This window comes from Amphiura filiformis, chromosome 19 (assembly GCF_039555335.1).
Source record: "Amphiura filiformis chromosome 19, Afil_fr2py, whole genome shotgun sequence".
NCBI lineage: Eukaryota > Metazoa > Echinodermata > Ophiuroidea > Amphilepidida > Amphiuridae > Amphiura > Amphiura filiformis.
The window spans coordinates 17,369,897-17,391,703 of NC_092646.1; the positions used below are offsets into that span (position 1 = coordinate 17,369,897).

At 36.8% G+C, this 21,807-nt stretch overlaps 1 protein-coding gene across 1 annotated transcript in view; it reads left to right on the forward strand.

Annotated features, from left to right (window-relative positions):
- The window catches only part of LOC140141007 (uncharacterized), a 49,738-nt gene extending 28,420 nt beyond the window's left edge, over positions 1-21,318 (forward strand). Inside the window, exons 4-7 of the mRNA XM_072162781.1 lie at positions 9,995-10,189; positions 10,802-10,945; positions 19,192-19,309; positions 20,239-21,318. Of these exons, the coding sequence (XP_072018882.1) occupies positions 9,995-10,189; positions 10,802-10,945; positions 19,192-19,309; positions 20,239-20,519 (738 nt within the window). The 3' untranslated portion in view covers positions 20,520-21,318. The remainder of the gene's footprint in view (positions 1-9,994; positions 10,190-10,801; positions 10,946-19,191; positions 19,310-20,238) is intronic.
- Positions 21,319-21,807: the final 489 nt, after the last annotated feature.

A 21,807-nucleotide genomic window follows, 5' to 3' on the forward strand; every position in this document is an offset into this window, starting at 1 on the left:
AGCAACGGTATGGTGATATTTAAAAGAATGTGTAAAATGAGCGTTTTACAGTATCTATTGCCATAAATGTACGATCTTGTATTATTAATATTAAATTGGTTAATTTCTTTTAAACCTTATTTTAATCATAGCGGCAATAGCCTATGAGTATGATTTGCAACGCCAGTACATAAAGGAATTAGCCAAATGTGTTGTGTCTAGTAGGTCAACTGAGCAATTTTGCCATAATGATAATATCTGTAAATGCCATGACATTTAAGGGATTTCGTGATCCACAGCATGATCCCCCACTTTTCTAAAAAAAAGTTGAGATTTTTATACCACTAGAAACTGGCTACATGTTTATGTATAAAAAATTTCTTGCAGAATAAGTTGTTTTACAAAAATATTTGAATTTCGTCCAGAACGAAATTGCAACACATTGTATGGAACAGTGTAATCAACATAAATCATGCATAACTCGCAAACACAAAATCGGAGTCAACTGAAATTTTGGGAATCAGCTTTTTTCTTTGATATCTACTGAAAAATGTCTTTTGGGGGGGGGGGGTTCAAAACGTTGTAATAATATTTAAATGTCATGTTATATAAGAAGGGTCATGAAAATTTCTTTAATTCGTTTTAAATGAAAAAACACTAGGCTTAAGTGTTTTCAAATTGTTATGCTAACAATTTTTTCGCAAACATTTTGGAAAGCACTTAATAACATTATGTCATATTAAATGTTTTGCATCATGTTTTCAAACTGATGTTTTCTGAATATTGCATACAAGTATTAGTCGTTATTAACCATTTACATGTATAACCCGACATTTAAACGTTTCGAGGTTTCGTCACTTTACCTTATGGTTAAATTGGACAAAAACCCGGGTAAAGAATAATAAAGTTAAAATTTGACGGATATCATAAGCTTTAAGATTGCTATACATGTCTCTATTCAGTACCATTAGTCTTTCTCCAATATGATGTGGATCCTCTCGCTGCATCACTATGGACCACAATGACCTCAGCCCAATGACATAGTTCCGTAACCTCAATAAAACAATAATAGGGCAAAATCTGACCTCAAGTTGCAGAGTATGAGTTTATGTAACCAAATTTTCAAAGGTCATCCAATGAATGTACAAATGTATTGGGGTTAAAGAACTGTGCATTGATTAATGAGCATGTTGTGGATCCTAGCGCATGCTTGTATCTCCGTCTGACCCAGACTATACTATAGCATTATACATAGATGATAAATGTCAAGAATCTTCTCTGTTTGTACTATTAGTCTTTATGTTTCAGTAACGTGTAATAATATTCGTCATATTATGATGAATATCATGATTGTAGACTTCTGAATTTGAATTTGCTTGTAGAAATTGATCCCACAAAGTAGAGGCATGTTCGACAGATTATCATGCAAACATTAACAAAGTTTTGTCATGTTTAAAGGATCATTTCAAAACTGAAAGACATGAAGTTTAAAAGGGCATTTCGTAATCCACAGCATCACCCCCCCACATTTCTAAAAAAAAGTTGAGATTTTTATACCATTGGAAACCTATGGCTACATAATATTTATGTACACACAATTCTTGCAGATTAATTCGTTTAGCAAAAATATCGTGAAATTTTAATCAGAATCCACTGACATTTTGAGAATAAGCTTTTTTCGTGGATATCTACTAAAAAATGTTACACAAAGAGGATGCTAGGATGACGAAATACTCTTTACACTCTTTCACTTTAATATGTTTTCTATGTTCTTGAAGAATCAAATTATATCGCACATAAATGATATATATAAATTAATGGGGACAAAATGCTCTGTATTCCCATGTAAAATGTCAAATACATTTATTATTTTAAAAAAATAGAAGGAACAAGAAATCAAGAACACGAAAATGGCATTTCTTCACAATATAATTCTGTTTTGTCCAATATTTTAGATTTTTTTATCTACAGTAAATAGTAAAACGTGTTCAATTCATTAAGCACGTTGCCTTTATTACATAGAAGTACTTAAAGGGACACTACGTGTGCTTTATTGCATGCACTGTAAAATATTACCGTTATTTTACGGCACTTAACTGTAAACTTTACGGTTATTTACCGTAAAATTGAATTACTATTTCACTGAAAATAGGCATGTTAGTACCGTTAGACTGGATTTGTTTATTTGTGTGTGTGTAACTGTAAAGTGTTGCCATCTTCCAATTTTTTTAAAGTAAATAGCCGTATTGTCCTGAGAAGATTGTGTTTAAATGCTATTTTGTACAATGTGCAGTGTATAGTTACGGCAACAACTGTAATTTTAACGGTAGAATGTTGGCAACCCAGTTGCCAGGTATTTTACCGTAAAATTGACATGCTTTCTACCGTATTTTATACAGGGTTATGGGCATTCTACCGTACTATTACGGCAATACACCGTAGATATGCCAATTATACGGTGAGTGCTGTCAACTTAGTTGCCAGGTAAATTTTTTACTGTGTGCGTATAATGAGTATGTAAAGTTTCAAAATGAACGTTATCGTTCAATGTCTACTTAAAGCCATATTATAACATTTTCAAACAAAATAGATTAGCATTTCTTTGCCGTAAAATATTAGCTTTTACTGTCAGATATATCCCTTTTATTTTTGAGCCGAACAACTACGGCAAAGCAAAGAAAATTGAATTTACTACCAGCGCACATGTCGCCAATACCGACCCCGCCGTCGGTCATGTTGTGGTACGACCCTTTGTTGTGTATATCACCGTCCCACACGCCGTGACGTACTGTGTGTTATGAACATCGTGTATGCGTTCGACTAATAATTCCATCGTAATAATAAAGCGCCGAATCCGGCGTTTTATTCAAAATCTCGGATTTTGACAAAACTACAGCACCTAGAGTCTTGATTTTTGCAGGGTATATTGGTTTAATAAAGTACAATTTAATCGTGTAAAAAGGAATTTTAACAATTCAGTGAGGGCGTCTTTCTCAGCACATGTTATAATATGGCTTTAAAGGAGGATTTCGTGATCCTAGCATCCTCTTTTTATGACATATTTCAGTAGATATCCACGAAAAAATCTTATTTCCAAAATTTCAGTTGATTCCGATTAAATTGCGTTTGCGAGTTATGCTTGATTTACACTGCTCCATAGACAATGTGTTGTAATTTTGTTCTGGTGCACCAGAACGAAATTCAAATTTGGCGATATTTTTGCTAAACGAATTAATCTGCAAGAAATATTTGGTACATAAACATTATGTAGCCAGAGGTATCCAGTGGTGTAAAAATCTCAACTTTTTTGGGAAAAGTGGGGGATGAGGCTGTGGATCACGAAATGCCCCTTTAAATACTAAATATAGGAGCCCGGTATTTCCAGAACCAGTGTATGTTTTCTTTTGTTCATTATGCATGCACAGTCAATCATGCAGTACCGGGCTCCTGTGTGCATCATTGTATATGATACAGATATACGGTACTTGAATCCACATGGACATGACGCCGTAGGGTTAGGGTAGGCGAGACCAGCATTGCAGCCAAGTTGTTACAGAATGTACGTTTTCGATCATTAGGCCCTATTATATATCTAATAAAATAGGCTCGACTTCTTCTGACTAGCTAATGAAAGATCAATATGTTGACATTCACAACATGACAACAATCATTACGCGTAAACATCAAACCGTTGTTGCGATATTAATCATTCGATGAAAACAAAAAAATTGTAACAACTTCTGCCGAGTGTGGAGTAAGTTCATTTTTGTTTTAGGGTATGATTCAATAGATATCTACGAATTAAAGTCTTAATGTACGATTTCCTTCAAATTTTAAATTTGTTATTTTATACTCAACATGTTGAAATAATGCTAGTAATAATTATCGTTAAGGGTTTCTGTCCATTTTGAGCTGAAATAACAAGATAAAGTGAAAGAAACCCTGCTGGTTATTTTGGCCGTTTAACATAATACAGTTCTATAGGAGGACATAATGTCATAATTCTATGTCGAACTTACACAACAAATTTGGCTGATTCCATTTAGGTGCAAGTTGGGACATGTGTAAACATTACAAATATGCCAAAAAATCAGGTTTGGAAAAAAATTACCAATTTCATATTATAAAATGACGTGATGGGCGTATCAGAGTTTGAAAGTGTAATCAGTTGGTGGAATTTAAAGATAACTGAACTTGGCCGTCTATGCACTGGCCGTCTATGCAGAAATGGTAGGATAAATGGTAGTACGTCATCAAATGATATCTGTAGCATTGGGTAAGGTCTAATACTATTTGACAATTTGGTTTAACATAGGGCTGTACAATGTACTTCGCTTATCTACAATTTGACAACATTACCTTTCAGATTGTATCTTAATTTGGAAGCAAACTAACAATTCACCATGGCAACTGGACAACAGTATCCACCGCTTCCTCAATACACTACCACGACACAGCAAGTACAAAATCTACCCCAGAACACAGGCCCGAAATCGGACAAAGTTCGACTCATTCCGGCTGTGAGATTCTTTTCTATTGCGACTCTGGCGATCGGGTTTTTATTGTGCATCTTGGGGATAGTCGCCATTGTAATAGAAGCAAATGATTCTTATGTCGGTAATGCGATTTGGAGTGGGTTATTGGTAAGTTTCTCTGTCTGTATTTTGTTGTCTGTTGTCTTGTTAATGACCAACATTATTAATTGCAATTTAATAGCGAATAACCTATTATGTGTAAAAGTGTATGGTCTTTGGATCATTCCAGTGTGCTTTATAAAGCAACGCTCAAATAGCCCTAAGCCAAAGATAGCTTGGGATAATCTTAATCAATAAGTATTTACCCCCCAAATCCATGTAAAACCATTATTGCTAAACTACTGGTCGTATGCCAAATTTGAGATATGCATTCCAAGCCGAATTCTGCGCATTATGACACCTCATTTGTTGCTATGGTCCCAATATCCGGCATGAGAATTTTCAGTTTTAAAACTGAATTGCTTTGTATTCAGTGTCAATGGGAGGAAATGTTTTGGCTCTCATTGGATAACATTGTATTCTTTTGTCGTGAATTTGGAGGAGGTCAAAACATAGTGATAATCAATAGAAAACAAAATCATAATTCACATGATAGATATTGTTACAAGTTTAATGTTTTCTGGGACCAAGGAGGTCACAAGAAGTGGAAGACCAAGGACGGTTACATGATCTGTTGGTAACATCTCCCAATCACGACATTTTGAATCTACCTTTACTACTGAAAAGGCAACTTGCAATTGGTCATTTAGGGCTTTGTTGGTCAGAAAAAATATTGAAATCTTCATGTTCCAATTTAAAATTACGTAGATAATGATCACTGATGTCAATAATGACAAGTGTTATTGATTATCACATGTTTTGATCCCTCCAAATGCATGAAACAAAAAGCATAATCCAATGTGAGCTGAAAAGATTTCCATTAATGAATACTGAGTACACATGGTACAAGGCAATAGGATTTGACTGCAACTTTCAAATCTTGAGTTACGTTCATTCTTGCTTAACTGTTTCAAAATAGCCCGCCAAAGTCACGCAAGTAACTCCGAGGTCGTGCATTGAATTGGTTTGAATGAGGAATACTACGTGAAGTGGATAACCTCTATATAGTGCTTAAGCCAATTGTCCCGTTAGTTACACTTCTTCATTAATATGTCGTTTCAGTTTCTATTACCGACGGAATTCTGGGCTTAGCAACTTACTGGAAAAGAAACAGCGTTTGTTTGGTAAGTCTTGGTGATATTGGCCTCTGTGTACTGTTCGTATTATCATGTCGTCATGTGATTGCAAAATAGTATGTCAGTGGTTCTCAAACCTTTTCCCCTCTTTTAACGGGACCTGCCGGAGAAAATAAAAATACATCTATGTGCATTAGAGTGCATGGTACCATCATTTTGACCCATTTTAGCATTAAAGTTGCCAAATTTACCTTGGTAGTCATTCTAGCAACCGGTCAGCGGGACGACTTGGAAATTGTGTGAAAATTTTGCCAAGTACGCCGCTGATAAAATCTGGTAAATAACAGCATTTGTATCATGCTGTGGTCGCGCCATATTTTTCTAATGAAATTTGGATTACGGGATTAATAAAAAAAAACTTTAAAAGGGTTAAGCAGCGCCCAGGATTTATCATTTAAATATTGGTTCAATGCACTTAAAACACACCCACAATCATATACCAAAATCGCTGAAAAGATACCCTAAAACCGTGGCACATTCCCGTATACCTCCAACCAGATAGACTCCCCACGTATATTTTGTATCGTGTATGATCATGAGAATATGATGTTGAATATTTCCGATAACCTTGCTTTTCCTTGTGTTTATAACACTTTTTAATAAAAGTTTTTTACTCCCGTCCTCTATCAAAGTACAATCATGACATGACATGAACTGGCGGCACGATAAAATACCATTTTCAACCTAGTTTTTGACCCCATCGTCTCCATCAAACTACAATCATGAGCCCCGTCATGAGCACCATAAACATCAACCATCCGAAGATTGAAGAATGCTTTGCCAATCGATAACCAAGGCATTCGTTTCGTATAGAGTTGTGAGAGATACGACTGTTTATATCAACTGACGACCAACATGAAAATGATGACGTAACAGCTGTTGCTCAGTCGCTAGTATGCTTGACTCGCAATGCATTATGGAGGTTTCACTCTCATGTAAGCTCATGTAATCTCTTTCTCAGTCAGTTACTGACATGTAAAACAAACCAATACCAAATAGAGAGTGGGCATGTGACTACGCTGCATAAGGTACCCGATCGTGCTAAAAGCTCGCCGCTGTGCATTGTCAATGGTGTATCAAAAAAGTTGCGGGATATAGCCAAAATCGTATGTAAGCCATTTCGGTGAAATTAAATAGGGAAACATCGCCCGGGGGCGTTGCTTCAAAAAACCCTTAAAAAGTGAGTGTCCAGGCCATATCGAAGTCACATGACTGCCCCCCCCACCATGGCTGAGAAGACGTAGGCAATTTGTGCAGTATAAAACACAGGTCTTCTGATCAGCCAAGAACATGGTGTCAGCCAAGAACATAGTGATGTCACAAGAATTCTCAAAGAACTCCCACTCCGCAACCGGAGGTCAGATTTTGAGCTATGATTGCTGAATGAGGTTTATTGAAGGTATCCAATTATAGTCGGCATACTTAAGGTTGGTCTGAACCCTGGAATTATGGAAACTTTCGGGCCTCATAACTTCTAAATTGTTGGTCTAAAGTATATAAAAGTATACATATTTAGAATGGCAAAGACTTGATAAGTTCATCTGTGAGGTCAAATTTGGGCCAAAATGGCACTTTTGCCCAAAATCCCAAAAAATAACGGTTTTGGCCCACTTTTTGTGCACCATAACAAAAAATTCTTGGGCCAAAATTTGTTTGTTATTAATTTTTAAAAACTAGATCAAAATATCTAGGACCCGTTTTTCATTTTTTGAATTTCGACTAACTTTGAGAAATTTGCGCCAAAAATGGTCAAAAAATGTTGATTTTTCAAAAAATCATAAAAAGCCCGATTTTGGCACAAATTTCAAACATTTTTGGTGAAATTGGTCAAAATTAAAAAAATGAAAAACGGGTCCTAGATATTTTGATCTAGTTTTTAAAAATTAATAAAATTAAATTTTGGCTCAAGAATTTTTTGTTACGGTGCACAAAAGAAGTGGGCCAAAACCGTCATTTTTAGATTTTAAATAAAAGTGCCATTTTGGCCCAAATTTGACCTCACAGATGAACTTATCCAGTCTTTGCCATTCTAAATATGTATACTTTTATATACTTTAGACAAACAATTTAGAAGTTATGAGGCCCGAAAGTTTCCATAATTCCAGGGTTCAGACCAACCTTAAGATAGTAGCAGAATTGTGGTTCCTTCTAAACTCCGCGAAAAAAGTTTGGAAACTTTCCAAAACTGCTATATATCAGAAATATTTGAAATCTAATTCCATATTGTTTCATATCAATACAAACATTGTTCTTTCCTGTCAAAAATTACACCAAATTTGTTAATATAACTTATTCCATGGTTGAGTTACTTACTGTCTTTGAAATACAAGGAGGTCTCAAATAAAATGTGCCAAATCTGCCATTGTCTGCGCCATTTGCATCATTAAACAGGAGTAAGGAATATCACATTGTTTCATTAAAACAAAATCAGTAACGAGTAGAGTACCCATATTCGCTCACAACAGCATTGCATCTTTTTCTCATGCTTCTTTATATCATCCTGACCACGCGCTCCTGAGGGGTGGCATTCCACTTCCACTCTTCAAGCCAGATCTGTCTCAGTGCGCACAGCCTGACCAAGTTGGTCCCAGAGATGTTCTTTAGGATTTAAGTCCGGGTTATTGGCTGGCCACTCCATGCGTTGAATTACTTCTTCTTGCAGGAAGTCATTTAGAAGCCGTGTGTGGTCGAGTGTTATCATCCTGTAGAACAGCGTTCGGTCCAAGGGTTTGCAGAAATGATATACTGCAAACGACTTTTCATTCATTTTTTTATTCGTGCATTAACCCACTCATTCATTCATTCATTCATTCATTCATTCATTCATTCATTCATTCATTCATTCAAAGAAATGTGATGAGCGCAGATAATGGTCAGTTTGACACATTTTTTAGACCTCTCTGTCTTTCAAAGATAGTTACTCAGCCGTGGAATAAGTTATCGTCACAAATGAGGTGTCATTGTTGACAGGAAAGAACAATGTTTTCACTGATATGAAACAATGTGGAGATAGATTTCAAAAATTTCCAAACTTTTGAGGAGTTTATGTTAAGTCTGTACATGATGAGAACAGCAATGCAAATTCGTGAATTAATGACCATGGTGATGATTTTAAACTTCCAGACATTAAACTGTCAACTTTCAGTTTTTATTTTTTTAAATTTGTTACATCATCCCTAGGTCAAAAAGATAACTTCACCATAGGCTACTCTATGGATAATTTTTATGGGGAATGAGGTTACTATTCCATCCAGTCTGTGGGTAGAGTCAAAGAGTTCACTGCTGAATATAGTGGTATGAATTTTGTCTTGGGGTGAGAGGTTACATTAGTAGCCTGCAAATCCATTAATTAGATATTATGCATTATCCTGCAAAATAATTTTAATGATAGCAAATTCATGTGCCTACTTTGTTTCAAATTATCCCATTTTGGTTTAAAGGTTGAAATACTTTGGCTGATTTATATTAGGTTTTGAAATTGTATTTATACAGGAATCCTAAAACATGACAATATATATATATTGATCGGTAACTTTTGAGATTGCTCCTCGTGTGATTAAAGTCGTATACAGACTCCGATCAGAATTAATCTATTGCCATTCTATTTCCAGTAATGTTTAAGTTCTAACGAATGTTTGATGACAAAAAATCGATAATATGTTACATACAATATCTAGCAGAAATATATTATCGATTTTACGTCATCAAACATTCGTTAGAACTTAAACATTACTGGAAATAGAATGGCAATAGATTAAATAACGTACATATTGTACGTATACTGCTTTAAGAGCTTTTAAGTCATGGAAGCATCTCAAGTCAAGTAATACGAGTCATTCGCCCACGAGATTCGTGGGCGATCTGTGCTTTCATAGGTTGCGCCGCGCATGAAGGTAAGCGTAGCGAAGCCGTCGCGTATAATGGTTAGCAAATTATGCAATGCAATACGTTGGAACCTGTTGTACCCCACTGCCTTTCCTTTTAAATTGCGAAAAGAGTACAATAAGAGCCTTAAAAATGCTGTTGGAGTTAACAAATCTGGACTTCCTATGCTTTGATTTATAAAAAATAAAACATTACATAGTATACCTCTACCTTATTCAGAGGCAAGTGCCCCTAGGTCAAACTGCCCCAAGACCATGCAATGTACACTTCAAAATGATTGTTGTAGTATATCTCTCCGAATCACTTTATTATTACACTGCTGATAAAACCAAATAACTCGTTCTTTCTCCATATTCTCAGAATGTGATGTACTTGATACTAAGCGTCTTCACATGTATTGTGTGCGGACATCTGGTGATCTATGGAAGCGTTAACGCTGCTCATGATCGTTTTTCAACTTACTACACTGGGGTCGTGAAGTGTGACCCATGGCCCGGATATCACTGGGTCAATTACCATGATGATGATTACTTTGAAGAATGCGAATACGGTCCGGTATGTTGCTTTTTTTAAATAGCATTTTCATAAACCAGGCAATTTCTCAAATATTTACTTAGCCTATAATGTGTGATTGCTATAACGAATAGATTCTTATTATATTTTCCAGGAAATGTTAGTTCACTATCACATAATTATGTCTCTTTTTAATTTTCGAACCGAACAAGATAAAACAAAGAAAATCAATATTTCATGCCACCGCCAATAATTATCACCAGCTCTCCGATCGTTATTGAGCGGGGCTTCACGCTGTGACATGTACATAGGACGTATAACTAAAGACGGCTAATGATTTATACACACAGTTTATACGTCAATGATTCATGCATACACGAGACATTTCAGTCATCATCGATCAGTAAACACGGTAAATAAAATTTGGATCCTGATTTTTATTATAAAACTATTAAATTTCACTGTAATTAAACCCTTTCAGACTTAGTCTTTCACTTGATATTTTAGTACCCTATTGAGCATTGCAATCGTGTAAAAAGTAAACATTTGAGACAAATTTAGGGCGTCGCTGTGCAGCAAATCACACGTTATGGATTTCACCGTCTTCGTTGATTGCACTGACTTTTACAAGTCATTCATTGTCTATGATTTCAGAGTGGACGAATGGCAGTGAATATCGTGATAGCACTGTTAGCCTTTGTGCAACTCGTTCTTACCATCGTGTCTTTGGGTTTCACATGCTATGGGACGTGTATGTGCTGTTACAGCTGCTGTCGCCCCGCACCACCGCCAGCTGTGGTAAGTGGTTTATTTATGTGTACACATATGTGATGCGATCAAGCAAAATCAGCCTGAAGTAGGGCCAGGTCAATTTTGGGACTCTTAGATTTTCATTTATAGCGTATTCAAAGCTCTACATTACTGAAAACTCCATGTCAATACGATCTTTAAACACCGGTACATTATAAAGATAGAAGCGGAGAAAATCAAGTTTAAAGTTATCTTTTTAGCACACCTAATATACATGTAAATACAAAGAGTCATTTTTAAAAATATTTTCCTTCGGAATTTCATCAAAATATTTTCATGTGAAAGAAGAACATTTTTCCATTCCATTTTTGCAAAAAAAATTCAATTTTGATTTTCCACCCCCTACAAACATTATTTGGTCCATATTTTATTTGATCGCATCACATATGTATTAGGAAATATGTCTCCTTCTTATTACTCCTTCATGTAATTATACACGAAATTGGGGTTAGGGTTATGGTTAGTTTAGGGTTAGGATTAGGGTTAGGATTAGGGTTAGGGTTAGGATTAGCTTACACGAAATAATTACATGAAGGATCGACCCGTTCTTACGAATAATGAAATTTGACTACATGGCTTTTGACATGAAGTAACTGTGACAATGGGACAAAAGAAATCGGTTTATTTTTGTACCACATTTTGAAAATATTCTTCAATTACGAAAAATAAAGCAATACAGTAGTGAGTGAGTGAGTGAGTGAGTGAGTGAGTGAGTGAGTGAGTGAGTGAGTGAGTGAGTGAGTGATTAATTAAGTAAAGAAGTAAATAAGTAGTAAGCAAGTAATGGGCTATTCCAGAAAATAGATGCACACCCCCTATATAGAGGAGTTCGGATATCCGGACTTTTTGTCCAGTCATGACTGTTGGAAATCCAGACTTTTAAAGTGCCCAAAGGCAAAAAAATCCGGCAGAACAATAGTTCAAAATCAGAAATCCTCAATTTGAGAACTCATTTTTAACATTTCCGTGATTTTTCCTTCATTTGATTGGATTTCCAAGCTTTTTCCAGTAACATTGGCAACTGGAATTCCAGTCGTTTTCAGAAAACAGACATGGAAATCCGGATATTTCTTTGATTGAAAATTTACTCCTCTATAGGGGTGTGCACCTATTTTTGGTATAGCCCAATGTAGCTAAGTATAATGACGGCATTTATATAGTGCCCTTACGGAATACAGCATTGTACAATACACATAAAAATTACAAACAGCAACAAATCACTTAGAAGAGGTGAGTCGTTATAAACTTGAGTAAGAGAAGCGGCATGACGAATGTGCAATGGCAAATTGTTCCAATGTTTTGGTCCAGAAGCATTAACTCCTTTACGAGATGAACACATATCCTCGACTAGATATAATCCGTATCACCACAAAACCTCACCTAATAACTAATAATATCACGTGCAGTGGCGTAACCAGGAGGGGCGCCCCCCCCCGACACAAAAAACTGGGAAGAAGAGCAAAAAATAGGGAAGGGGAAATAAGAGAAAAAGAGGGAAGAAAAAAAGAGAGAAAGAGGGAAAAGAATGGGAAAGAAAAAAAAATAGGGAAGAAAAAAGGAAGGGAAAAGAGAAAAAAGGAAAAGAAAGAGGGAACAAGAGAAAGGGAAAGGAGAAGCTTCAAACAAATCTATGCTATATTCATTTAGAAATTTGTACTCTAAATCACTGATTTTTTAGCTTCTAATATGCCAAAAATCATGAGTTTACAGGGAGTCCGCCCATGGACCCCGCCGGGGCTTTGCCCCTGGACCCCACCAGGGCCCTAAGACGGGCCACTGGACCCACCCATTTAACGCGGCAACATAAATACAACTTTTGATCAGAAATTGGGACATTTTCAAGTCTTGCCCCCCCCAAGGTCAGGTCTGGTTACGCCACTGCACATATGTGTGACTGGTCTATTGAGAATTTTTGAGTCCACACTTGAATCAAGAGCTTTAGGAAACCTGTATTATCCGTCAATTTCTCCGAATTATGTTGAACAAAACTCATTAAAATTCTAATAAAAATAAAAATAATGGTGTCAAAATGTGTATTTTTAATGTATAAATTACTGTTATACCCCCACTGTCAGTAAAATTTGCCTATTTCCCCTCTATCGATCGCTAAAATGATAAACAGAGGGCAGTATCATTCTATTAATACTAATTAAATACTGCCCTCTGTTGGCGACTTCGGCGACAAAGCAGGGCATCTGCCGACCCTGGCTGAGATCACTTAATTTGAATGTATGACACTCTTCCATGCCAAATTTGCTAAGCGATTTTTCACGACTAAGAGTTACACAAGAGTTACAGTGACGTCAGCAGCATCTTACTTACCATACTATAATACGAAGGGGTATGCAACAAGTTATCACGTGACCCACTTTGACCAATCATATTACGTGAAATACATAATTTTATCCGTTCATTTTCTGACAGTTTTGTCACGTTCCATGACCTTTTTTTCCGCGCGCGTCATTGTGAAAAAAACGCAAATTTCAAGGTCATCGAGGGGATGTAAACAGAAAACACTATTTGTTTGTGATATTTCAAGCGTTTTAAAAATTCAAAATAATCCCATTCAATTACACGGTTGACGATGGAAATTTACTGAATTTAGAGAATGCACGTCATTCACCACATGAATTTCGGTGCGTGACATACATTTTGAGCGAAATAAATGAGTTTTGTCTATTTTGTACTGTAAAACTGGGTAAAAAGCACGGGGTAAAAAGCTATTTATGATTGTCGACGATGTGAAATTTTGGGCGCTCCCATACAAAATCACCCCATTTTGAGATTGTCGACACCGAATGACCCAATTTTTCAGAAAATTTCTACACCAATAGTACGCTTGTGGGCACTTTCATATTCGAGTGCCTCCCCGGGGTAGAACCTCGTTTTGAGATGATCGGCGAATAGCGAGATGATCGGCGAATAGTGAGAGCAGCGAGCAGGAAAATTTGCTACTTGTTTCACTGTTTTCATTTTATTAAAAAGGCACCCTGATGAATGTCAAAGCCCGCAATGAATGTGTGCCAAAAATCGCTTGCCACCCCCCCCTGATTTGGCTGGCTAAAAGATGCGTAAGTTTTTACCATCCTGCAGTGCTCATAATTATTGCACAGTCCCTTATGTAAAATAAATGCTGAAATGGACCTCGACCACGGTAATCATCTATCTACCCGGGATCATCCAGCACTCAAAGGTCGGATCTATATAATCATGATGTCATATTTAGTGACTAGCAAGAATAAAATGCTTTTTTGTGGAGAAATAGCCAAGAAAACACGCTATTTTGTGATAAGGCCGTGTAAAATTAATATTTTGGTTCTCGTCCCTCCCTCCTCAATTTCTGGGATTTGTCAGATTTTTTTTTTTTTTTTTGATTTTTCAATTTTTTAGACTTTGGAATGAATTATGAAATCTTCATACATATAAATAAGTTTATTAGAGAACAAGCATCACTTCCAAGTCTTTTTGTGGTACTCTAGGGGTTTATCCCTCAGAATCTCACATTTGAAAAAAAAAAAAAAAAGGGCCCATCCGAAACCTCAAAAAAAAAAAAAGAAGACCCAACTACTGACAAAGCTAATTTTACATTGGGGAAAAAAAAAAAAAAAAAAACCTCCCTCCCTCATCAATTCATGAAAATCCTCTGGACGAGAACCAAAACATAAATTTTATACGGCCTAAAGACCAGACTCGCAGAAACACACACAAACGCCATAGAATATATATACAAATCCTAAGTCTGGTTATTAATACACATCGAAAAAAAAATTTCAACAGGAACAGAATTAGGGACGGACCATTTGATATTCAGTAGTTGAGGTTGTGACAATTATTTTTTCAAAATAATCTGAAAGTATTTTGGACCATGATCCGGATGAAATTTGGTAGGAAACAAAATTCTACATTTTGCCTTTGAAACCCAAGGATATTCTAAAGTCCAACGCAAAATGTTTAGATTTTTTCACCTGACGGCGCATGAGGTTATGAATGTCCTGCATGCGATCCAATTATATTTTGTTAATTGTGAAAACGCGAATGCAAATTGAGGTAATTAACATCTCACAATTGACCACAAAATGCGTAATTGTTCAAAAGTAAACATTCATAACCTCATTAATAAACGCGATGCGTGCTATCCAATCACATTTAGTTATTTGTAAAACCGCGAACGCAAATCGAGGTCATTAATATCTCACAATTGACCGCAAAATGTGTATTGTTCTAATGTTGCACACAATTTGTGTTTTGGTTCTTTTAAACGCGCAAACAAACACGCGTAATCACAGCGAGTAAGCTCGCGTACTTGTTGATCGTAATTATGAGCGATGCAATTATAGGCCAAACTTTCCCTCTGGTGTGGCACTGACGTCAACGCGTTGAGGCAGCTGTTTCGCTGAAATTCGCTCGCGCATATGCATTCTGGGTTAGCATCTTTAAGGTAATTAGCGTCTGTGTACATAGTACGCCAGCGTTGTGAGTGAACGCTAGCAATTTGAGGATGCGGCCAATTAAATGCACACTGACGTCACTGCCGCATCACACATGCAAGGTGAAAAATGGTATTGCATAGACATAGTAGGCCTACCGTACTACTAAATAAGTAATTCTTGGCCAAGCTGGAACATGGGTGTTGCGTTCAATGCCGTTCATGTAGGGTACTACATGTATAATGGGATTTCAATTGAATGAACACAGCTTTCAACAGCTGTATGTGACCCAACCGCAATTGTATATCGCATATTTCAAACAACAAGGCAAACGCACAACCTTGGATACAATACGGTACTAAGTCTACTAACCAATCACGAGTGCGTTGGCATGGTAGGATTCACTTCCGTATAACGCACACACGCTGGCATACATCGCACATTGTACGTAAAAAATCGTCACGTTACGTCAGGCTGTGTTCATTCAATTGAAATTCTCAGTGCAGTATAAGCGTGTACACAATCAGAAAATGCAAGGCGTGTGTATGCTTTCTTCTCTGCCGCGCTATGTGCGCACGTTTTCATAGCGTTCCAGCTTGGCCAAGAATTACTAATTTACCTGTAACTTAGTTTGTTCGGCTTATTTATACAAGGCGGAATTTATTTGGCTTTCGTTACGTACTGCGCATGCGTCAATAAAGTCCCAACTCAGCCTCGCGTAAATTCACATAGCGTGCGCTAGTCACGCAATACACAATGCACAACTAGCGTAAGTAGTAACAGTGTTATGAGTCATATTTTTCCGGCTTTATTGTAATACTAGATTTCGCGGTTCTCGGTCGGGCGGTTCTCGTGATAGGCCTATTTCTAATTACCCAACACCCGTTACCAAAAACTACTATGAAATAAGTATCTCAATGATCAAGACCCAACTTGACACAACAACTCTGTTTGTTTTGTAGCTGTGATGCTTAGGCTTCTTCGGTACTTAGGTAGGCCTACCCATAATCTGGAACCAATCATTCGCTTCTTCCCAGCCCTGTCCTGCTACCACATTTAGAGAAACCGTAATTAGTATCTGGACGTGGATATAGGCCGTGAAAGTAATGAAATCAATCGCGAGAAACGTGAACGCAAAAACGGTTAGGCCGTGTAAAATTAATATTTTGGTTCTCGTCCCTCCCTCCTCAATTTCTGGGATTTGTCAGATTTTTTTTTTTTTTAGATTTTTCAATTTTTTAGACTTTGGAATGATTTATGAAATCTTCATACATAAAAATAAGTTTATTAGAGAACAAGCATCACTTCCAAGTCTTTTTGTGGTACTCTAGGGGGCTTATCCCTCAGAATCTCACATTTGAAAAAAAAAAGGGCCTCATCGTTTCCTCGAGCACTGTTGGAGAAGACCGAAAACTACTGACAATGCTAATTTTACATTGAAAAAAAAAAAAAAAACACCTCCCTCCCTCATCAATTCATGAAAATCTTCTGGACGAGAACCAAAACATTAATTTTATACGGCCTTATAGGCCTTACACAACGGATAATTTTTATGTTAACCATTCTGGAGGATTCCGGAAATAGGCCTATAATGCCCGTGTTTGGTGTGTGCACGTGTTCGGTATTGAAATATGTGTTGAAAATAAGGCCTATACTTATTGGTCCGATGAGATGCACCTGTTAGTCACACTGTAATGCTTTTCCAATGCGCGCACTGTACTCCGCGCACACTCCCGTTGATACTCCGCGATAGCCCACCGCGAGCACGCGATAGTGCACCGCGTGAACGCCAACCGCGCGGACGCGCACGCGATAGCGCGCGGAAAGAGGGACGGACACGCCGTAATTAGTATTAAGATAAGCCGAACAAACTTCAGTACTATAGCTAAAATAATAGTTTCTCGATCATGAGAGAATGAATGTACTGCGTGCACTGCGTAATAATGTCGCAAGTTTAGTGGAATGACACGATAGCGCGATCAATTGTGTACGCACAGGAAATGCAGCGCTACCCAAAGCGTGTGTGGTAGGCGTTGTACGGCGACGCAATTGTCATTGCGTGCCTATTGAGCTCTTATGATCGAGAAACTATTATTTTAGCTATAGTACGTACACGGTTTTGTTATGTTTTTTATGCTTAAAAGCTTACTTTTCTTTTTAAACAACTTGCATGACATGCATTTATCATGCAAATGCAAGACTCAAGACTTCCAATCCAAGTTTGATTACCGTACTGCAAAATCCGGGCCTACCCTGCAGGCTGGTGTGACTTACAGTGAGACTGTCGAAATGCACAGCATCCATGCATTACTATTCACATCATACACAATGTCATGAATGTAAATTAATAAACAGTCATGGCAGTTGACGTTAATAGTACATGCATTGCATGTCATGATATCCACGTATCATTCACAGATCACATTCAATGATTCATAGTTGGATTGAACTGGAGCCCAGGACTGGAACTTTTTGCAGCGATTTGCTCACAATTGCAATCCATTATTTCCACAACTGTTACCAGCTATTTGTCTCGTATTCGCTGCATTATCGTCACCAAATACCTTCAAATATCTTTTTTTTTTGTCTCGATCGTGCATTCGAAACAATTTGGGTCAAACCAGGTTAAATAATAAAAGAATCGACATGACCGATGACCCAGGTCAAGCAATTTGAGTGATGCAAATTCGTGACATTGACGTTTTAACACCATAGAATTGAGAAAGGGACCGATTACCTCTCTCAAATACTACCGAAATTTCATGTAATTTCAAAATTCCCACTATTGCAATTTTGAATAGACATCCATAGATGTAATATTACTCCGCAACGAAAGAAAAATGTTTACAAAATACTTCCAAAGAAAGAATTATACCCACCTTTCACTTGCAGGACTACTGCATTTTCTCTTCCTTGCCTCCATCTTTACTGCAGTACCGTCACGCCGATCAGCTTTCTGATCAGCAAGATCTTGCTGACGTCAGGCCTGAAGCTGCCTGACATAGCAACGCAAAATTGGCATAGCAACGTGTGACAGAATTAGCAGATAAAAATCTGTGCCGTTGCACACCCATTCGTATTTAGCAGTAAACCCCGATAGAAATTGATGACGTCATCGTAATTATTCCTTGATTTCATCGGCATCAAGATTCTGGTCTCAAAACTCCGAGGCTGGAATTTGGCGATTAGCCTACAATCAACAGAGGGCGCTATGTAGAGTAATTAACGACAGAGGGTGAAAGATCAGCTTCACGATATAAATCAAAGAAATACGATTTATTGAGTCATTGGCGATGACTGTATTTAAAATCATTGGTGTTTTTTAATCATGATTGTTTCAACGTCATGCATACGTATTGTAACACACATTTGACACCATAATTAATCAGATATTATAATTATTAGTATTTGGTTCTTCAAACTGGAGAAAAATTAACGGACAATACAAGTTTTCCTAATGCTCATGCTTGAATGGATACCACTGCGGCGAAGGGGAATTTGCAGACTTGGCGTGTGCAAGTGGGACAGTCCCTCACTTTTGCCAGGGAATCTTTGCAGTTATTCGCCATTTCAATTTTCTATTCTTTCATTCACTCATGCATTCATTCTACATGTAAAGTGAGTAGTGGTATGTGGGTTTGGCATTACTGGATTGCCCAGAGGGGATCATTGCCCACTATAAATAAATGTTGAAATTCATAACAATTCGTCTATCCATTCATTTTCTATTCATTTATTTCCATAAAATTTAATGATTTGCTCTCTTTCTTCAATAACATCTTTTTATATTATTTCATATCTTCAAAGATTCAATACACAGCTCAAAATGGACAATGTCAACTGGTATCTGTTGGTGGTTACAATAATGCATCTGGATATCAACCAGTTAGCCTTATGATGGTACAGCAGGCTCCTGCAGGACAAAGTAAGAAATAGTCAAATAAAAAGTATCTGCAAAGAATACTGTAATTGCATGTGCTGCATTTTTGCATTGGGCAATTCCAGTTGAAATCCCTACACCCCCTATGGAAAACATAGTCTTGAATCTTTGGCAGAGGGAGTGTGGATTTCATATTATAATTAATGGGTGAATTGAGGTTATGTTTTCTACAGGGGTGTAGGGATTTCAACTGGAATAGCCCATTTGAATAAAACGCTCTAAAAATAAAGGATCCCCAAGTCATCCTGACTTTTTTAGAATTATTCGAAATTCGGACATAAGTCACTTATTACGGGTAATTCGTGACTATTACCAGTAATAAATCACTTATTACCGGAAGCAAGTCACTTATGTCCGACCGTGTGAACACAACTTAAAACATAAAGTAATTGGTAACACAAGTGGTTACATTTACAATGTCACACATCAGGGGCGTCACAATGGCTCATTGTGTAAGAAAAGATGCAATTTTGAAAGTTGCACTTAAGTCGAGTTCACACGGTCGGGCATAAGGGAGTTATTACAGGTAATAAGTAACTTATAACCGGTAATAGTGACTTATTACCGGTAATAAGTGACTTTGTTAGTTTCTATGGAACATGCCTAAAATGTCTTGAATCGCGATTCTTGGCCAAGTGACGTTATCTTAAAGGCCAAACTGCTTCTGACGATTTCGATGACGAAAAAAATGTAATGACATGATAATATTATATAGACGTTAATTTTTAATTCCCCCGCATCGACTTTATTTTTCTCCCACCCTGTCCACAGTCCTGGTGTATCGGTATTTAGTAGTAGGGTTTAGATCAGGATAGTGAGAACTAAATAATATTTTGTTTATTTCCGTAATTACATTCTGTACATTATCACTGTAAAATTAACTCATATTTTCAATGCTTTAATCTTCGTTTCAGTCGTTTCACCGAGTATGAACGTCGTACAAGCACCGCAAACCCAACCGGTTTTCATACCAGCTGGTTCTCCCCCGGTAACCTATGTACAGCAGCCCATCAATGCTACCCCCGGTAACTTTGTCAACCCCACAGCACCAACAGCTGCGAATGCCGACGGTACGCCGCTAACTACACCAGATGAGAAACAAACAACATCGGACACCGGTCAAGTGACGTTATCTTACGGCCAAACTGCTTCTGATGATTTACAAGAAAAAAAAAATCTAATACAAATAGTTTAATGACATGATTATATTATATAGACATCTAGACCTCTATACAATGCATCTGCGTAAATCAGATTCAAAATCAGTGCTTTACCGTTCGTTAACTTTTTTGTTAAAGTTTAAAGCCTTTCTACGGTGGCCCTAAAGGGTTTCAACGGGTTGACTAATAAACGAGATAAACTGCGGGTTATAAACTACTTCTTCATGCTAGTTGTCTGTAATGAGATATCGAATGTGTCGTGTTTTATAACTCACAATGTGACTCAGTTGTCTGTAGTGCAGCTGTATATGTAAATTAGTTGCAATAATATAATATCACTGAAATCATCAGTTGTTACACTTACTGATTCCTTTTATACGAGTATAGCCCGAATAAAAACACTCCTAGAGTGTATATAAATATGTCAGGTGTTTTGAGGTGTCAGTGATGGTTTAAAGCTATACTGTACGATTTCTGTCAGATTTTAATTTTGTCATTCGTCATTAATAACTGCCTGGAAGGGTTGCTGTCCATTTTAAGCTGAAATAAGAACAAGGTAAAGTGAAAGAAATCCCAGTGGTTATTTTGGCCATTTAACATGCAGTTCATGGGAGGACATAAAGCTGGTCATAATAAAAAAAAACATTATGACTTTATGTTGAACTTTTCTCTATTGACCTACAAAGACAACAAATTTGGCCGATTCCATTTAGGTGCAAGTTGGGACGTGTGTAAACATTACAAATATGCCAAAAAAATCAGGTTTGAATATAAAACCCAATTTCATATTATAAGATCGTACATTATGGCTTTAATGAAGTTTCAGAGTCGTTACTCTCACAGAAAGGAATCATTCTGATACTTTGCTTATCTGAACATGCTGAATGGTACTGTAAGTTTGCAAGTTTTTAAAGTTGTTATATTTTATACCAAATCTATTTAAAAGTACTCTTTGTATATTTTGTGTTTCTTAACATGTTTAAAGTAATAAAATCATGCTTATGTACTTGGTGTAGAAGGGAATATATATTCATGCTGTATAAAATATAGATTTCAGCTTGTACAAAAAGTACACTTGAGACTGTAACCGTATAATATTGTCACGCAAGTGAATTCTTAATAGAAATGCAGAGTAAGAAAGAAACAGAAATCTTAAGCAGGATGCATTTAAACTTATTTTTAAAACAAAGATGTATTTTGTTACTTTTTACAAAGCCTTTGTACTTGATAATAATATCCCGAAAATAATAAATGATATTTGCCTGTAATAATATGATTTTGTCTAAATTAATTAATGTTTTGTCACTTTTTTGCCTATCATCC